This window comes from Lolium rigidum, chromosome 5 (assembly GCF_022539505.1).
Source record: "Lolium rigidum isolate FL_2022 chromosome 5, APGP_CSIRO_Lrig_0.1, whole genome shotgun sequence".
NCBI classification, from domain to species: domain Eukaryota; kingdom Viridiplantae; phylum Streptophyta; class Magnoliopsida; order Poales; family Poaceae; genus Lolium; species Lolium rigidum.
Window position 1 is genome coordinate 220,854,743 of NC_061512.1, and position 19,369 is coordinate 220,874,111.

Here is a 19,369-nt window from a genome sequence, read left to right on the forward strand (position 1 = left end):
TCAGACCTAATTTCAACTGGACGGCATCCATTTTAGAAGTTGGTGTATGATTTCTCTCCACTAATATATTAAAATCCAGTATTTGTTGGGTCTTTCATAAAAAAACAATCTGATCTCTGCCCAACTCATATAATTTAGTCCAATACTACATCCGTTTCAATAAATAAGGCACACCCGTATTTGAAGACGAATTTTAACCAAAAAAATTGAGCAACAAATGTTGAATACGTAACTAGTGTATCGTTGAATTTGTAATAAAAACACTTTCTAATAATGATAATTGTGTGCCAACAATTTTTATATATTTGAAGTAATTCTTAGTAAAAGAAGAACACATAAAAACGAGGGAGCCATTGGGGGTGGAGGGGGAGCGGTGTGTGTGTGTATGCTACGTGCACGCACTTCTTCGTGGTCGCCAAAAGAACGGTCCCGGGAACTGCCGTGCCACGCGTGCTGGTTAACCACGGTCAGGTCCTGACCGCACCCCGTTCCCACCTAACCCGAGGGCTCACCGAGCCGCAACCCGGCCCGGCCCGTCTGTCTCTCTCTCTCTCGTCCTCCTTTATTAAACGCGCACGGAAATGCAGCACGCAGTGTTGGGAAAACAGAAAGGGGGAAAAGCAGGAAAAGAAGAAGCAGAGCAAGACCTCCACTCCACACTCCTCCACTCTCCCCTCTTCCCTTTCTTGGATCCGAAGAAACCGTGCCGGAATTCCGCGGTTGCGGGGAGCATTTTGATCCGGGTTGCATCAAGGGACGGAGGGCGCATGGTGTCGGCCATGGATCAAGGCGTGCGCCGGCGAACGGAGAGGCATCAGCAATGGAGGCGCCCGTGCCCTTCTTCTTCTAGTGCCAGACTCGTCTCCTCCCAGTAATCGACGAAGTTCGTGGTGGTGCTGCTCCTGCTCTGTAAGTTGCAGCGAAATTCAGTCATGAAGCGACCCAGCGGCGGCGGCAGCCCCTCCTCCCTCCTCCAGATGCCCAATCCGAACGGTAAATCACTCGCCCTGCTCCTCCCCTTCCTTTTTTGGTAGATGCGAAGGTTCTGACTTCTGAGTCTCTGTCCAAATCACCAGATATGGACTACGCCATGGAGGCGGAGGCGGACGCGGAGGAGGAGATGACGGCGTACCGGGGGGAGAAGAAGCGGCGGCTGAGCGCGGAGCAGGTGCGCGCCCTGGAGCGCAGCTTCGAGGTGGAGAACAAGCTGGAGCCGGAGCGCAAGGCCCGGCTGGCGCGCGACCTGGGCCTGCAGCCCCGCCAGGTCGCCGTGTGGTTCCAGAACCGCCGCGCGCGCTGGAAGACCAAGCAGCTGGAGCGCGACTACAACGCGCTGCGCGGCTCCTACGACGCCCTCCGCCTCGACCACGACGCGCTCCGCCGCGACAAGGAGGCGCTCCTCGCCGAGGTACGTGCCGACGGCGCTGCTGCTGCCGGGGGTTGGTTCTTATGCCGGTGTGCCTTTTGTTCGTGCGTGCGGAATGGCTGATTTGTTGTGTGTGACAGATCAAGGATCTGAAGGGGAAGCTTGGGGACGAGGACGCGGCGGCGAGCTTCACGTCGGTGAAGGAGGAGCCGGCGGCGTCCGACGGCCCGCCGCCCGCGGGCGTGGGGTCGTCCGACAGCGACTCGAGCGGCGTGCTGAACGACACGGACGCGACCGGGGCCACGCCGGCGCCTCCGGAGGCTCCTGCTCCGGATGCGGTGACCACCCTCCTCGGCGGGCCCGGCGCGGCGGTGGCGGGGCACGCGTTCTTCCACGGGAGCTTCCCGAAGCTGGAGGAGGACGAGACGGGGTTCCTGGACGACGAGGGCCCGTGCGGCGGGTTCTTCGACGACGAGCCGCCGCTGGCGTGGTGGACCGAGCCCGCGGAGCCCTGGAAATGAGCCCTGGTAGAGACGGACACCTTGCGCGCGGGGGAATAAAAGATTAGTGAAGCAAGCAGGCGCTTTTCTGCAAATTTTGTAAATCTTATTTTTATCTTAGTCCTCTCTTTCTTTTTTCTTGTCAATTCTCGCCCCTCCATAGGCAATTAGTGGTACTACTACTCCTCTAGCTCTTCCTTCTCAACAAAACCCTTGCTTGTTAAGCTAAGAATCAAGCTACTCCTACTTAGTTTACAAATCACTACAAATCTGAAGTCAATGTAAAACCCACACGAGAACGAGAGCGTGAGAGGGTGAAAGAAGGAGACAAAGGGAAAAGGACAGTGGAGAGGGGAGCAGTGAAGCGGAAGGGAGAGCAAGCAACCAAACGGACGGCCACGGAACAGCGTCGCTGTCCGGCGGGCCCGGGCGGCCACGTGAAGCGCAGGCATTGGGCCACCCATTGACCGGGCTTGATGGTGAAGTGGGCAGAGCAGTCACCGACAGCCATCCGCTCCGCGACGCCACCCCGCTTGGCCGCTCCCTTCGTCGTCGTCGTCCTCGTCCACCACGGCGGCCTCCCCTCCTGATATGTACCCACTATATCACTCACAGAATCACCTGAGACATACAGTTCTTCACTGAGTTGTGGATCTCTTCGAACAGCAAGGGAGAGGATACAGAGAAGGTTTGGGGTAGGAGAGAAGCACGGGGATACAGGGGAAGTTTATCTCATAGTGGTCAATCGACACCTTCTCTTGACTTCCGGCCGTGGCTATATTGGCTAGATCCAACCACTCCATACACGTGGCACCCAGGTCGCATCATCCGCTTCTTCGATTGGTTGCTCGTGTCGTCCACTCGTGCCCACGGATCCTTGGCCGGCCGACGCCCCACCCTTCGCAGCTCGCGTCGTTGCTTGCCCGAAGGTGCATCTTCCTCTTGGTCCATGACACTACCCTCCCTTGAGAATCGCCTTGTCCCCAAGCCGGAGCCTTCGGTACCCGCATTTAAGAGCTTCCATACCTTCCCAAGTTGCCAAGGTGTCGATAAACCCGACCAGCGGACCAAGATTTGGCATTGTGATGTCGCCCTTTCCGAACCCAACGCTTGTCTAAAATCCTTTCCGGCATGGGCTCCAACTCGTTCACCATCCAAGCAAATCAAGCATGAACAACCGTGTGGGTACTCACCGCCTTTTTTAACCGCGAAACATGTATCACCGGATGTATTTGATCGGACTACGGCAACTCGTAACTTGTAAGCGACCTTGCCAATCTTCTCCGAATCTTGTAGGGCCCATAAAATCGAAAAGCCAACTTACGATTTCCTTGGACAGCCACCGATTTTTGCACATAAGGCCGTAGCTTTAGATATACCAAGTCACCCACCCGAAAGTGTCGCTCGGTTCTGTGCTTGTCAGCTTGTGTTTTCATGCGTTGTTTTTGTCTGAGCAACTGTTGTCGAAGCAAGTTCACCATCATGTCACGCTCTTTAAGCCATTCATCCAGATCAGTGATTGCACAAGATTCTGTGATATCCACACCAAAGTGCCCGGGGGCATGTCCATACAACACTTCAAAGGGTGTTTTGCCCAATGTAGTGTGCACAGTGGTGTTATACCAGAATTCCGCCAACGGAATCCACTGCACCCATTTCTTCTGGCAAGAACTGACGAAACACCGCAAATAGCCTTCCAAACATTGGTTCACACGTTCTGTTTGCCCATCTGTCTCTGGATGTCGAGCGGAACTCATTTTGAGCTCAGTATCTGTTAGCCGAAACAATTCTTGCCAAAAAGCACTTGTGAAAACTGGATCCCTATCAGATACGATTGCTTCAGGCATGCTGTGTAGTCGGAATACCTCTTTCATGAAGACTTTAGCCACAGACGCAGCTGTGAAAGGATGAGCTATGGGTATGAAATGAGCAAATTTGGAGAATAGATCCACCACCACTAAAATGCAGGAATTACCAGCAGACAATGGTAGTCCCGTGATGAAATCCATACTGACTACTTGCCACGCTTTTCGTGGTACATCCAGAGGCTCTAACAATCCAGGATAGGGCACCCGTTCAGCTTTTGGCTTGTTGGCGGACTCGACAAGTGGCCACAAAGTCCCTGACATGCTTCTTGAGACCCGGCCATGAGAAAAGATGTTTGACTCTCGCATAAGTTGCATGAAAACCGGAGTGCCCTCCAATAGCACCGGAATGCGAGCATGCAAAATGTCCCGCTGAACCGGAGCATTTCTTCCAATCCATATTCGCCCCTTGTGTCCGATGAGCCCATTATGCAACGTGTAGTTGCCATTTTGAGAACATACTCGCTAATTGAGCTAGCTTTTCCGCAGCCTTCCTTGTCGATGTGTAACCTTGTCTCACTATTTCCAACCAAACAAGCTTGCATTGGGACAAGGAATGTACTTCCTCGCATTCGCATGAATATGCCCGGACAAGGCGTCGCCCACTCGTTGTCAACTCCTTTTTTGTAGACAATTTTATACCGCAACCCAAGCAATTTGGTGAGTGCTTTGTGCCGCCAAGGGGTAGTAAGGCGTTTGTCGTCCAAATGGATTAAGCCGCGTTGGTCGGCTCTAATAACAAATTCTCCATGTTGTAAGTAAGAACGCCATTTGTCCACCGCCATGAGTATAGCTAAGCACTCCTTCTCATAGGTAGAAAGACCTCTCGTGTCTTGGGCCCAAGGCTTTGCTCAAATAGGCAATGGGGTGATCTTGTTGCATTAAAACAGCCCCAATACCACGGCTGCAGGCATCAGTTTCAATCAGAAATGGCTTGGAAAAATCTGGCAACGCTAAGACAGGGGCAGAACTCAGCGCAGTCTTGAGGGCTTGGAAGGATGCTTCAGTTTCTGAATTCCACACATAGGGTACTCCCTTTTTTAACAGCTCAGTTAAGGATTTGGTAATAACACCATAACCCTTGATGAATTTCCTGTAGTACCCTGTCATACCCAAGAAACTTCTGAGTTCTTTGATGTTACTTGGTTGTTTCCATTTCAAGATCGGGTTCGATCTTCTTTCTGTCAGTGGCAACTCCATCAGCACTAATGAGATGACCAAGATATAGTATCTGTTGTTGAGCAAACATGCATTTGGACTTTTTAACTTTCAACTCATTCTTGAGCAAGATGCTAAACACCTGCTCCAGGTGCTTTGCATGGTCAGCCAAACTTTTGCCGTATATAAGTATGTCATCAACAAAGACCAAGACAAACTTTCTCAAAGATCGGTTCCGTAATGGCATTCATTACCCCTCGGAATGTAGCTGGCCCCCCAGTTACACCATAAGGCATGACCTTGTACTCAAAGTGACCATGATGTGTCTGGAATGCAGTTTTATATTCTTCTCCTGCTGCCATTCTTATCTGATGATAACCAGAGCGTAAATCTAGGCTTGTGAACCATTTAGAACCAGCCAATTCATCCAAGAGATCATCTATAACAGGTAAGGGGTATTTGTTCTTCACAGTAATCGCATTGAGGTGTCTGAAGTCCCCCACCAATCTCCATGAGAGATCCTTTTTGCCAACCAATAGAATAGGTGAAGCAAAAGGACTTGAGCTCAGCTCGAATTATGCCTTGTTTCAAGCATGTCTCCGATTTGTTTTTCGATCTCCGACTTTTGCATGGGACTCGTATTCGTATGGTCTCAAATTCACGGGACCGGCTCCGGCAGTAGAGGAATTCTCGTGATCATATTTTCTCGTTAGGAGGCAGCCCGGATGGAGTGTCAAAAACAGCCGCATACGCTTCCGTAACCATAGCGACGATTTTAGGCACAGCTTTGTTGCGGTATTACTTCGTCCACCACATACAATTGAACAACATATTGGATAGCATCCTCGCCTCGCAAAGCAATTGTAGTTGAGCAAGAGAGATGTTGTCACACGAGGATGTGTTACAACTTATGCCTTGCAGCCTTGCACACTTTACCTTGGCGGTGAACTCAAACCACTTCTCTGCCCAATGTGTGGACATAAGCCCAAATTGCTCCAGCCATTGCATACCCAGAATAACGTCATAAGAAGTGAGTGGCAAAACCTTCAAAGTGGTAACAAAGGAATTTCCTTGACAGGTCCATTGGCAGTCAGGATTTCAGTGTCACCCCGTAATATGCCCCCACCTCGCTACCCTCACTCGAATAGGCCGCCGCAACTTTTGAACACCCACTAACCGCGTAGCCAAATCTGCACCGATGAAGTTGTTAGAAGAGCCCGAGTCAATCAGCATAAGAACATCATGTCCTTGAATACAGCCCAACAATCTCATCGATCTCAAAGTTTCAAGTGCTGACCATTGCTTGTTTACTGATAGACATCAACACCTCTTGGTTATCAGCTACAGCATCCTCATATACATCATGTTCTGGGCTAGAAGGTGCACTGGTCATGTCACTTGTCTGCAACACTGCCAACAGTTCTTCAACAACATGTAACTGAACTGTGGTAGAACACTTGTGACCTGGGGCATATTTTTCACCACAAGTAAAACATTGATTTCTTGCTCTTCGATAATTCCTCAAGGCATTAACACGAGAACCCACTCCTGCATTCTTATCATCGATAGATGTTGCCTGTCCGCTCCTGCACCCCGAGAAAACATTTCGGAGAAATTTTTCCGAATACCCGGCTTGAATTGGCTTTTGGGATCATCCTCGTCGATCTCTTCCTGTAATAAAGCAAGAGCAACAGCAGTCTCGAGGTCCAAAGGTTGTTGAATCATAACTACAGCTCTTATATTACGAGCCAAACCCTCTATGAAACGTGTAGTGAAGAACATGGGGTCTAAGTCTGGTTTGTAAGCTAACATGTGATGCATGAGTGTGTCAAATTTTTCCACATATTCTATCACAGAACCTGTCTGTTTTAGCTTGAAAGATTGGCGATACAGTAACTGGTACTGCCCCCTATCGAAACGTTTATGGATCATTTCACACAACGTTTCCCAAGAAAAATTACTTAGCCTATCTTCCACACTCTGAAGCCACATAGCTGCATTACCAGTAAAGTGCATGGTAGAGTATTCGACCCACTGGCTAACATCTACCGTGAACAAACGAAAATATTTTTCGCAAGCCTTCTGCCATAGACGAGGATTTTCCCCATCGAAACGAGGGAATTCAGCATGTGGAGGTGGTGCGACGAAGCATGAGCAACTACCGATGGATTATCCGCATGACGAGACAATAGCCGTAGACAAAGGCTCTCGATTAGTACCCGTGACCGGGGTAGACAGAGCAAGAGTCGAGACCTCGCCGTCCGACCCCGGGATCGTGTGTCGAGCCGTGGCCTTGCCCGAGTTCAACCCCCGCAGAGATATCCCCGCCGCCCGGACCGACGGGGCCGCAGGGCGGTGGCGCAACGACTCGGCGGCTTGCCCGTGGCGCTAAGACCGACTCCCACAGCTACTCGATCCACTTGCTTCCGCAGCTCTTGCATCGACTGATTCAGATCAGAGACTTGATTGTCGATGCCACTCTTCCAGGTGTTAAGCATCAGCAACGAGTTGGCCGTAGCATCCACCGATGCCTGTGTGCTTGCGAGCTTGGATTCCATTGACGCATGCGAGCTCTCCAACTTGGATTCCACCGCTGATAGACCGGATTTGAGATTTACTGACAGATCGGCTATCATCTTCTGTAATTCCTCCATCTCGCTTCCCAGCGCGTCGATCCGATCTGATGTCGCCCAACGAGTTTGATGCGGTCGATCCAACAGTAAGATCCGACGTGATCTACCCGTAACCGAGCTACCAATCGAGGGCGTTCCTTGCGGAAACTTCGTGCCTATCGCCGGAGCGATTAGCGCCTGTCGAATTGGAATTACTTTCTCTGATTACCAGAAAATCCCCACGCAACGGCCAGAACCGAAGCAATCTGATACCAATTGATATGTACCCACTATATCACTCACAGAATCACCTGAGACATACAGTTCTTCACTGAGTTGTGGATCTCTTCGAACAGCAAGGGAGAGGATACAGAGAAGGTTTGGGGTAGGAGAGAAGCACGGGGATACAGGGGAAGTTTATCTCATAGTGGTCAATCGACACCTTCTCTTGACTTCTGGCTGTGGCTATATTGGCTAGATCCAACCACTCCATACACGTGGCACCCAGGTCGCATCATCCGCTTCTTCTGATTGGTTGCTCAGGTCGTCCACTCAGGCCCACGGATCCTTGCTGGCCGACGCCCCACCCTTCGCAGCCTGCGTCGTTGCTTGCCTGAAGGTGCATCTTCCTCTTGGTCCATGACACCTCCCCCGCGAGAAAGCGACCGCCGACGGCGACCCGGCCGCGCACGTCGCTGCTCTCCCAGTTGAAGCCCGCGCGCGACCCTTCTGATCCGTGTATCGCCACGCTCTACTTCGCTCCCCAAGTAGAGTAGAGTAGTGCCGTTGAAGGAAGGAATCGAGCAGCTCTCATGATGCGGAGCTTTTTGGAAGCTATGGCGTGGCGGCCCCCTTCCGCTCGGAGATTCTGCGATCCGGTGCGTGTCATCGAGTGCGTTTTGGAAGATCTGATGAGCGTAATGATGGCCAATTTGACGCCGCCACCACCGGTCCACCGCGCACGGCCGTGAGGGTCGTCGGAGTCGTGGCCACCGGCCGCCGCGCGCGACGGGGAATATTCTGTCGGAATGATTACCGGCACCGGGTTAAATAAGACCTGCGGCGTGCTTACCCAGTTATTACCACTCGCTCCTTCACTCACTGTAAACACCTGGAGCCCCATCTGCTAGCAGCGCTAATTTAATCGCTACGGTCCAGATAGTGCCCTGCACTCGCCATTTTCTCCAGCTACAGATCAGTTGTTGTTTATGTCTCTCGATGCAGATTCCTTGTCGCTAGCTCGACTATCAACAGTTTATTCAATTTGGCAAAATTCAGTGTGGTGTAGTGAGAGGATATATAGACAACTTCAGGTGCTCTCCAAAGTATACATCTGACTCGCTCTGTCACGCACGCACTGCTGAACGATTCCGATAAGGATTCACGCCCTTCTGCTTGTTCTTTACGGGGCATGGATTTGATTGATATGTGCTGCCAGCGTGACAAATGGATCGAGATTGAGGCTGAGGCGTCCTATGGTTCATAGCAACTTGGGGCTGGGGACAGATTGCAACGGTGATGGGTGACCGGGTGAGTGTGTACCTCATGGTTAGTCAGTGCAGACACAGACACCCCCATGGGACGGATACGCGAACACGAGCAGCGTAAACTGGCAGCAATCTAGAAGCTCAGCATCACATCACATCTGAGAAATTACGCACAGATTTAGACGTATTTGACTCGCGGGATAATAACATTTAAAATGTTTCTCGAGAGTGTCTGTAGCTCGCGTCAGGGCCGATGCTGACGGCCTCGATGGCTCGAATTCCTGTATAAACTACGTGACATGCATGTAGCGGCTCCTCTGTCCACATCGCCCAGAGTTGATTTCGCCATTGTCTGGCATTTCCATTGGCCTATCGAAATTCGTCAACAGTTTCTTTCCGCTACATTTTGTGGCTGCGAGTTCACGACAGCAATGCCCCGAACGGGTATGATCGTTGACAATACGTGCACGGCCGAGCTTGCAGTCTTGCTGGAACTGAACCTGGAAGATGCGAAGAATAAATAAAGTTTAGCAACCCCTTCTCGTTAGTTGTTTTGTTCCTGGCGTACGGAAGAACATTGGGTAGAAGTTTTCTCAGGGGGAATTCAGAGTGAAACTAGACATTTTGTTCAGCAGGAAACTAGACTGTCTGAACTCTGAAGCATGGATTTTGTTTTTCAGTGGAAGAGCAGCGGTGGATGGTTCTGTCGTGTAAGAAATAGGGCCGAACGGGCCGGTGGCCTCTTTACTCGGACGTCGGACCCGAATCAATGAGCAATTTTATTCCACCATTCCCGTCTCCTCAAAGCCTTGCGGCAAAGCCCACATCATTTTTTCTAGAATACACAAAGCCCACTTATTGCCCTTGTGCTCCCAGCCACCTGTTTGTTGGTCACAGAACTTACCAGAGATGAGCACTTCAGTCACAAAACTTCAGAAGAGGAGTCCGCTAGTCACTCAGGATTGTTTTATGAGCAAACTGGTCACTCCCGTCATGACGCCGTTAGCCAAGATGACGTGGCACGTTGACTAGGAAGTTGACTGGAGATAATCGCATGGTTGGTCACAAAACTTACCATAAATGAGCACTTTAGTCACAAAACTTCAGAAGAGGAGTCCGCTGGTCACTCGGGACTGTTTTATGAGCAAACTGGTCACTTTCTGTTAAGTAGCACGTTGAGAGCATGTTGACCACGTTAGGATGTCTTTTTTTGCAAAAAAAAAACACCCTAAACAATCAACATAGTCCTCTTAATCTCACGTCTCTCTGGACCCTCGTTGGCTAGTGGGTCCCACTGGTCAGGTGCATCTTCTTCCCCGTCCTAGCACATTGGAGCGTTCTGTCCGCGCCCTCCGACACAGTGCCCTCGGCAATGAGCTGATGAACAACATGACCAGGAGAGGGTCTGCTGAGGGACACACAATCACAACAGATAGATTCATCACAAGTCTAGAGCTAGGTCATTAGAATCTTAGCCTCTGGACGAGATCTTAGTCATATCCTTCGGCTATCCCATTGTAACCCGATATATTCGATAATCAAGATCAGACAAGCAGGAAGTAAGGGTTTTACCTCATCGAGGGCCCCGAACCTGGGTAAATCTCTCTCCCTGTCTGTTTGGTATCCGATGTCTCGTGTCAGGCAGGATTCCGTCAACCCTAAGCCCCAAAAGGTGGGCATTGCCGAGGAGCACCCTCGTCAATCGTAGTCATCAGCTCATCGCCGATGGCACTGTGTCGGAGGGCGCGGACAGGACGCTCCAATGTGCTAGGACGGGGAAGAAGATGCACCTGACCAGTGGGACCCACTAGCCAACGAGAGGGACCAGAGAGACGTGAGATTAAGAGGACTATGTTGATTGTTTAGGGTGTTTTTTTTGCAAAAAAGGACATCCTAACGTGGTCAACATGCTCTCAACGTGCTACTTAACGTAAAGTGACCAGCTTTTCTCATAAAACAGTCCCGAGTGACCAGCGGACTCCTCTTCTGAAGTTTTGTGACTAAAGTGCTCATCTATGGTAAGTTTTGTGACCAACCATGCGATTATCTCCAGTCAACTTCCTAGTCAACATGCCACGTCATCTTGGCTAACGGTGTCATGACGGGAGTGACCAGTTTGCTCATAAAACAATCCTGAGTGACTAGCGGACTCCTCTTCTGAAGTTTTGTGACTAAAGTGCTCATCTCTGGTAAATTCTGTGACCAACCATGCGATTATCTCTAAATTCATCCGCGACATTGAGTTGTTCAACCTGAACTTGCTTGCGCGGCAGTCGTGGAGAATTCTACAGGAGCCAAACTCCTTGAGTGCACGGCTCCTTAAAGCCATCTATTTCCCGAACTCGTCAATTCTAGAGGCTGACCTTGGCTCACATCCTTCAAAGATCTGGCGGTCAATTATTGAAGGAAGGGATGTTCTCGCCCAGGGGCTGATCAGGCGCATCGGTGATGGGAGATCCACAAAAATTTGGGAGCATAATTGTCTTCCGAGGGATACAAACATGAGACCTATTGTTTCGTTGAAACAAAACCCACCGAAGCTGGTCAGCGAGTTGATTGATGAAACAAATGCGACTTGGAAGGAGGAGGTCATTTGGGAGTTTTTCTTGCCAATGGATGCGTCGGTTATCATGGGCATTCCGCTGTGCACGAGAAGGCAGGAGGATTTTTGGGCCTGGAACTTTGACCCAAGAGGTATGTTCAGTGTGAGATCGGCATATAGAATGATGGTTGCTACCAAGATCAACCGAGAGAATTATTTTGATGGCAATCCGGGGTCTTCTAACACAGAGGCTGATTCTAAAGCCTGGTGCTCCTTATGGAAAATGCAAGTACCTTTGAAGATACGGGTTTTTCTATGGCGACTAGCTGAACCATCATTACCCACAGCTGATCTATTGGAACATCGTAATATGGCACAATCTAGTCGGTGTTCATTATATGGCGGAGCTGATTCCTGGAGACACTCCTTAATTGAATGCAATATGGCGGTCAACGTTTGGGCGCTTTCTAATGATGAAATGGTGGAACACATGACGACCATCGGTGAGCCAAGTGCTAAGAACTGGTTGTTCAAACTCATTGAGACGTTATCACATGCGCAGTTTACTAGGCTAAAGGTGTCTCTTTGGGTGATTTGGACGACGAGATGTAAAGCAATCCACGAGGAAATCTTTCAAAACCCTTTGTCAACTCCTGGCTTCGTCAACTCATACCTGGAGGAACTGAAGGCGTTGGCACAACCGCAGAGTGCGACTTCTGGCGGTAGCCCCATCGCTAGGCAGGCTAGGTGGATTCCCCCGCCTCATCCTGTGCCGAAGATCAACGTTGATGCTGCTGTCTCCAAAACCGAAGGCCGAGGAGTTGCTGCCGCTTTCTGCCGTCATAACAATGGAGAGTATCTGGGCGCATCAACAGTTGTCTTCTCGGGAATTTCTGATCCGACAGTCCTGGAGGCTCTGGCGGCTCGTGAGGCATTGGCACTGGCTGAAGACCTTTCCCTGAGTCAGGTATACATTGTCTCAGATTGCAAGGCTGTTATCTCCGATATCAAGGATGGATCACTAGGAAAGTATGGCTCAATCATCTCCGAGATTCAGCATCGCACCAATAGTTTTCATGGTTGTGTTTTCTCTCATGAAAATCGAGCTTCAAATTTCGAAACACACAATCTTGCTAGGCATATGATTATTCTTGGAATAGGACGCCAGCTGTGGCTAGATACTCCTTACTCTGATTCTATTCCTGTAAACATTATGGTTGTTTAATAAAGCCTAGCAGTTTGTCCAAAAAAAAAAAAGCCACTGTCTTCGCCGGAGTCCGGTACCCCGCCCCGACCTCGAGAAACTCTGTTTGCTCCGTTGTATCAAACCCTTGACCGGTTGACCCTGTTGTGCTGCATTCTCTGGGCATTGGTTCTTGGAGACATCGAGATCCACTGGAGGTGCGTTATTCGGATAACATGATTCGGTCCTTCGTGCGGCCCTTCACTCTTGCAGATCACCGTCTCACATATTGTCACCATAATGGGATTGTGTAATGGTATCTTTCTTTAAGTAGTACAAGATGACTAATCTTCATGAGTACCGTGACATTCCTAGATGTTTGAGACAAAATACATGCAGACGAATCTGATATCAGGTTTCCGTATTTAGGATAGATGAGCAAAAATGGTCAGTCCAAGCGTGTGCGTATTATTGCGACGAAGAGGAACCAGCTCCTCGGTGGTTGGTAGCAGTGTTCAAATAATCAGGAACTAGCATATACATATGGATTTGGTCATTGAAATGTGGATGCTGTCATCCTAAAAACAGTACACTGGGCCGAGGATTCGCCCTATCTTACAACGCCAGCTTCAAGTTTTTGCATCTTAACATTTATGTTAACCGGAAATGTTTTCTTTACCTATTTATTTTTGTGCTATGCTAGATACAAGGTCCATGTATCAAAAGTATTTTAGGACATGTGGTTGGATGGTTAGGAGGGCAATGGCACCCCAGCCCACCAGAGTTCAAATCCCAGATTTGACACTTTGGTGTCTCATAAAGGCGGAATATTCTTCAGTGGGAGGCGACGTTCCCGTCGACATCGAGGCGCCTGTGGTGACTTCGTCAATCTCAAGACCCGCCGGATCAGTTCTTCAACGCAGTCTCTTGGAGGTGCTCATAGGGGTAGGGTGTGCGTGTATGCCTTCATAGGGGTGAGTGTGTGCGCGTATGTATGAGCGTCTTTGATTGTACTGTGTTTCGCAAAAAAAAAGTTTGAATATTAAGTATCAGTATATCACTATTGCTTAATTTTTGTGTGTCAAGCATTTATGTACTGTTTGTGCACATCTTTTCAGGTTTTAAGTACATTTAGGTTTTCAGGTCTCCACACTTTCAGCATAGTTACTTGTCAGTTTGTCAGCCTGTCTTGTGCTGTACTTCTGGTTACTAATTATTTGAGCTTGTAGAACTGAGCTCGGGAGTAATCAACAAGTTCTTAAAAGTTTGAGCGTGTAAGAGAGAAGCTGTACCGTGTACAAGGTTTCTTGTAATTCTGTATTTCCATACCAAATGTGGTGGGTTGTCCTGTACAACATGGATCTTGTCAACATATAGGGTAACAGGCTAATCAACCCCTTTAAAACATATCACTTCTGATAGGGCGGCCCAAGAAAAGGATGTGATGTTGCTTTTCTTACACTCCTGTGCACTCCGATCCTCGGAGAGTGATAAGAGAGGATGGCGATTTGATAACTCTGACACTTTCTTGGCCAGTAATTTGTACAAGATCATCAATTGGGGTAGCATAAGGCATGTGAGTGCAGACTCGATTTGGAAGTGTGCCGCACCGAAAAAATGTAAGCTTGCCTACTGATTAAAGGAATGATCAAAGTGAGGTCGGTTTTATTACGGCAGAAAATTGTTAATGATGAGAGTTGCCCCTTTGGTTGTAAGGCAAGGGAGACGGTAGAGCACTTTGCGCTGGACTGTGGGCACACAACTGATAAGTCTCCAACGTATCTATAATTTCTTATGTTCCATGCTAGTTTTATGACAATACCTACATGTTTTATTCACACTTTATAATGTTTTTATGCATTTTCTGGGACTAACCTATTAACAAGATGCCACAAGTGTCGGCTTCTGTTTTCTCGCTGTTTTTGATTTCGAAAAGTTGGTTTACAAATATTCTCGGAATTGGACGAAACAAAAGCCCACAGCCCTATTTTCCACGGAGTGTTCCAGAAGTCCGAAGAAGAGTCGAGGAAGGGCAGCAGGGGGCCCACACCATATGGCGGCGCGGCTGTGGGGCCCCCGCGCCGACCTATGGGGAGGATGCCCCTGGCTCCCCCGACGCTGCCCCTTCGCCTATTTATTCCTTCGTATCGGAAAACCCTAGTACCGAGAGCTAAAATACGAGAAAAGTTCCAGAGACGCCGCCGCCGTCAACCCCATCTCGGGGGGTTCCGAAGATCACCTCCGGCACCCTGCCGGAGAGGGGAATCATCACCGGAGGGCTCTACACCACCATGCCCGCCTCCGGATTGATGCGTGAGTAGTTCATCCTTGGACTATGGGTCCATAGCAGTAGCTAGATGGTTGTCTTCTCCTATTATGCCATCATGTTTAGATCTTATGAGCTGCCTATCATGATCAAGATCATCTATTTGTAATGCTACATGTTGTGTTTGTTGGGATCCGATGAATATGGAATACTATGTCAAGTTGATTATTGATCAATCATATATGTTATTTATGATTTTGCATGCTCTCCGTTGCTAGTAGAGACTCTGGCCAAGTTGATACTTGTAACTCCAAGAGGGGGTATTTATGCTAGATAGTGAGTTCATGCCTCCATTAAATCTGGGACAGTGACAGAAAGTTCTAAGGTTGTGGATGTGCTTGTTGCCACTAGGGATAAAACATCAATGCTTTGTCTAAGGATATTTGTATTGTTTACATTACGCACAGTACTTAATGCAATTGTCTGTTGTTTGCAACTTAATACTGGAAGGGGTGCGGATGCTAACCCGAAGGTGGACTTTTTAGGCATAGATGCATGCTGGATGGCGGTTTATGTACTTTGTCGTAATGCCCTAAGTAAATCTCATAGTAGTCATCATGATATGTATGTGCATTGTTATGCCCTCTCTATTTGTCAAACTGTAATTTGTTCACCCAACAAGTTATTTATCTTATTGGAGAGACACCACTAGTGAACTGTGGACCCCGGTCCATTCTTTTACATCTGAAATACAACCTACTGCAATCATTGTTCTCTTTTGTTTTCTGCAACCAAACATCATTTTCCACACCATACGTTTAATCCTTTGTTTTCAGCAAGCCGGTGAGATTGGTAACCTCACTGTTAAGTTGGGGCAAAGTATTTTGATTGTGTTGTGCAGGTTCCACGTTGCGCTAGAATCCCTGGTGTTGCGCCGCACTACACTCCTTCACCAACAACCTTCACGTGGCCTTCATCTCCTACTGGTTCGATAACCTTGGTTTTTTACTGAGGGAAAACTCGCTGCTGTACTCATCATACCTTCCTCTTGGGGTTCCCAACGGACGTGTGCTTTACCGTCACAAGCTGCTACTTTTCTGGCGCCGTTGCCGGGGAGATCAAGACACGCTGCAAGGGGAGTCTCTCACACCCAATCTCTTTACTTTGTTTATTGTCTTGCTTTATTTTATTTTCTGTCTTGTTTGCTTTCTTTATATCAAAAACACACAAAAATTAGTTACTTGCATTTAATTTATTTTCTTATCATGTCTAGTCCTGTACTTGTTACTCTATCACCTGAGGAATTGATCTTTACTTTTAAACAAGGGGATGAGGAGAGTTTTAAAGAAGCTTGGTCTAGAATTTTTGATTCTTATGGTAAAACTGAACCTAAAATGACTCTAAGCCTGCTTCTTAGTACATTTTATTTTGGGCTTATTCTTCGCTATAGATATGCCTTGGACGCTGTAGTGGGAGGAGATTTCCTTCACTGCGATGGGGATCAAGCTTTTAATGCCATAAAAAAATTGGTTGCATCATCTAGCTCAGCTAATAAATTTGATTCATCTCTTGCTAGCCTTCATGATAGATTAAACACTCTCGAGACAAATATATCTTGTTTAAAAGAAGGGTATAATCAGATTCGTGAATGTTATGATTATGTTCCAGTAAACTTTGAACCTTCAATGTGGGTCCCTACTATTAAGGTTGCTATTGGTGGTGAAACTTTTTATGCCCGTTGTGATATTATGTCCGAGTTTTGCCTTATGCCTAAAAGTATTTATGAATATTTGAAACTTTGGGGACTTACTGAAGGTGGAAAAGGAATAACTCTTGCTGATAATTCTGTTATAATTCCTAAGGGGGTAGCTGAAGGTGTGTTCACAACCTTTCTTGGAAGAACGGTATCCACTGATTATCTCTTTATTGAATGTGTGGGGACAGGATAAATCACACTTGGAAGATCCCTGCTGAAACTCTTGGGAGCAACCATAGATGTGGGAAAAGGCACTCTAAATTTTACCTCTACACCCGGATGCGATCATGTATTCCCTAGACCAAAGAGTAAGAATAAGAGTAAGAGGGGTAGGCGTAAAGCCCTTGGTAATAATGTTAATGCTTCTTCTCTTAATGTTACTTGATTTTCACTTTCTGCGCCTAGCTGAAAGGCGTTAAAGAAAAACGCTTATGTGAGACAACCCATTATTTTATTTCTGCAATTTTTGTTTTATATTTGAGTCAAGGTGCTTGTTACTACTGTAGCAATACCTTTGTATCTTTATTTTCTTTCATTGTTGTGCCAAGTAAAGTCTTTGATAGAAAGGTGATACTAGATTTGGACTTCTGCGCAGAAACAGATTTTTATCTGTCACGAATTTGGGTTGTTCTTTCTGTAGAAAAATCGTAAAATCTAGAAAAAATTCATGAGTAATCCTCAGATATGTACGCAACTTTCATTCAACTGGAGCTTTTCCATCTGAGCATGTTAAGTGCCTCGAACAAATTCGTCTTTACGGACTGTTATGTTTTGACAGATTCTGCCTTTTATTTCGCATTGTCTCTTTTACTGTGTTTGAGTGGATTTCTTTGCTCCATTAAATTTCAGTAGCCTTGGGTAATGTCCATAAGTGTTGGGAATGATTGTGTCCTTGCTGAACATGTGAATTTTTGATTATGCACTAACCCTCTAATGAGATTGCTTTGAGTTTGGTGTGAAGGAAGTTTTCAAGAATCAAGAGATGAGGATGATATAATATGATCAAGAAGAGTGAAAAGTCTAAGCTTGGGGATGCCACCGTGGTTCATCCCTGCATATTTCAAGAAGACTCAAGCATCTAAGCTTGGGATGCCCAAGGCATCCCCTTCTTCATCAATAACTTATCAGGTCACCTCTAGTGAAACTATATTTTAATTCCGTCACATCTTATGTGCTTTACTTGGAGCGTTTGTGTGCTTTTATTTTCGTTTTGTTATTTTCATTCTCTGAATAAATTCGGATCCTAGCAATCCTTGTGTGGGAGAGATACATGCTCCGCTTTTTCATTTGAACACTGGTGTTCTTTGTTTTACTTTTAATGTTCATGGCAAAAGCTGAAAGCCGCTGCACTTATTGCTATTTGGTTGGAAACAGGAAATGCTTCATGTGGTAATTGGTATATTGTCTTGAATAATTAGATACTTGACAATTGTTTTGAGCTCTCAAGTAGATCATGTTTAAGCTCTTGCATCATGTAGTTTAAACCTATTAGTGGAGAACTACCGTAGAGCTTGTTGAAATTTGGTTTGCATGATTGGTCTCTCTAAAGTCTAGATATTTTCTGGGTAAAAGTGTTTGAGCAACAAGGAAGACAGATGTAGAGTCTTATAATGCTTGCAATATGTTCTTATGTAAGTTTTGTTGTACCGGTTTATACTTGTGTTGCTTCAAACAACCTTGCTAGCCAAAGCCTTGTACTGAGAGGGAATGCTTCTCGTGCATCCAAAACCTTGAGCCAAAACCTATGCCATTTGTGTCCACTGATACGTCTCCGACGTATCGATAATTTCTTATGTTCCATGCCACATTATTGATGATATCTACATGTTTTATGCACACTTTATGTCATATTCGTGCATTTTCTGGAACTAACCTATTAACAAGATGCCGAAGAGCCGATTGTCTGTTTTCTGCTGTTTTTGGTTTCAGAAATCCTAGTAACGAAATATTCTCGGAATTGGACGAAATCAACGCCCGGGGTCCTATTTTGCCACGAAGCTTCCGAAGACCGAAGAGGAGTCGAAGTGGGGCCACGAGGCGCCGCCACCATAGGGCGGCGCGGCCCGGCCCCGGCCGCGCCGACCTATGGTGTGGGGCCCTCGTGTGGCCCCCACGTTGCCCTTTCGCCTACTTAAAGCCTCCGTCGCGAAAACCCCGAGTACGAAGAACCACGATACGGAAAACCTTCCAGCAGACGCCGCCGCCGCCAATCCCATCTCGGGGGATTCGGAGATCTCCTCCGGCACCCTGCCGGAGAGGGGATTCATCTCCCGGAGGACTCTTCACCGCCATGGTCGCCTCCGGAGTGATGAGTGAGTAGTTCACCCCTGGACTATGGGTCCATAGCAGTAGCTAGATGGTTGTCTTCTCCTCATTGTGCTTCATTGTTGGATCTTGTGAGCTGCCTAACATGATCAAGATCATCTATCTGTAATGCTATATGTTCTGTTTGTCGGGATCCGATGGATAGAGAATACCATGTTATGTTAATTATCAAGTTATTACATATGTGTTGTTTATGATCTTGCATGCTCTCCGTTATTAGTAGAGGCTCTGGCCAAGTTGATGCTAGTAACTCCAAGAGGGAGTATTTATGCTTGATAGTGGGTTCATGCCTCCATTGATACCTGGGAC

The 19,369-nt window shown here is 47.6% G+C and overlaps 1 protein-coding gene across 1 annotated transcript; it reads left to right on the plus strand.

Annotated features, from left to right (window-relative positions):
* Positions 1-611: 611 nt before the first annotated feature.
* LOC124653643 (homeobox-leucine zipper protein HOX4-like) lies at positions 612-2,126 on the plus strand. Its single transcript, XM_047192713.1, has 3 exons — positions 612-993; positions 1,077-1,408; positions 1,507-2,126. Exons 1-3 carry the CDS (start codon positions 933-935, stop codon positions 1,885-1,887), a joined length of 774 nt encoding a protein of 257 aa, XP_047048669.1. The 5' UTR covers positions 612-932; the 3' UTR covers positions 1,888-2,126.
* The last annotated feature ends 17,243 nt before the right edge of the window (positions 2,127-19,369 follow it).

What these genes read in the sequence shown, in the direction of transcription:
- LOC124653643 (XM_047192713.1), top strand. Translation starts at nt 933, where the DNA reads ATGAAGCGACCCAGCGGCGGCGGCAGCCCCTCCTCCCTCCTCCAGATG. An exon ending in CCAGATGCCCAATCCGAACG is followed by an intron (nt 994 to 1,076) that starts GTAAATCACTCG and finishes CCAAATCACCAG; the next exon opens with ATATGGACTACGCCATGGAG. An exon ending in AGGAGGCGCTCCTCGCCGAG is followed by an intron (nt 1,409 to 1,506) that starts GTACGTGCCGAC and finishes TGTGTGTGACAG; the next exon opens with ATCAAGGATCTGAAGGGGAA.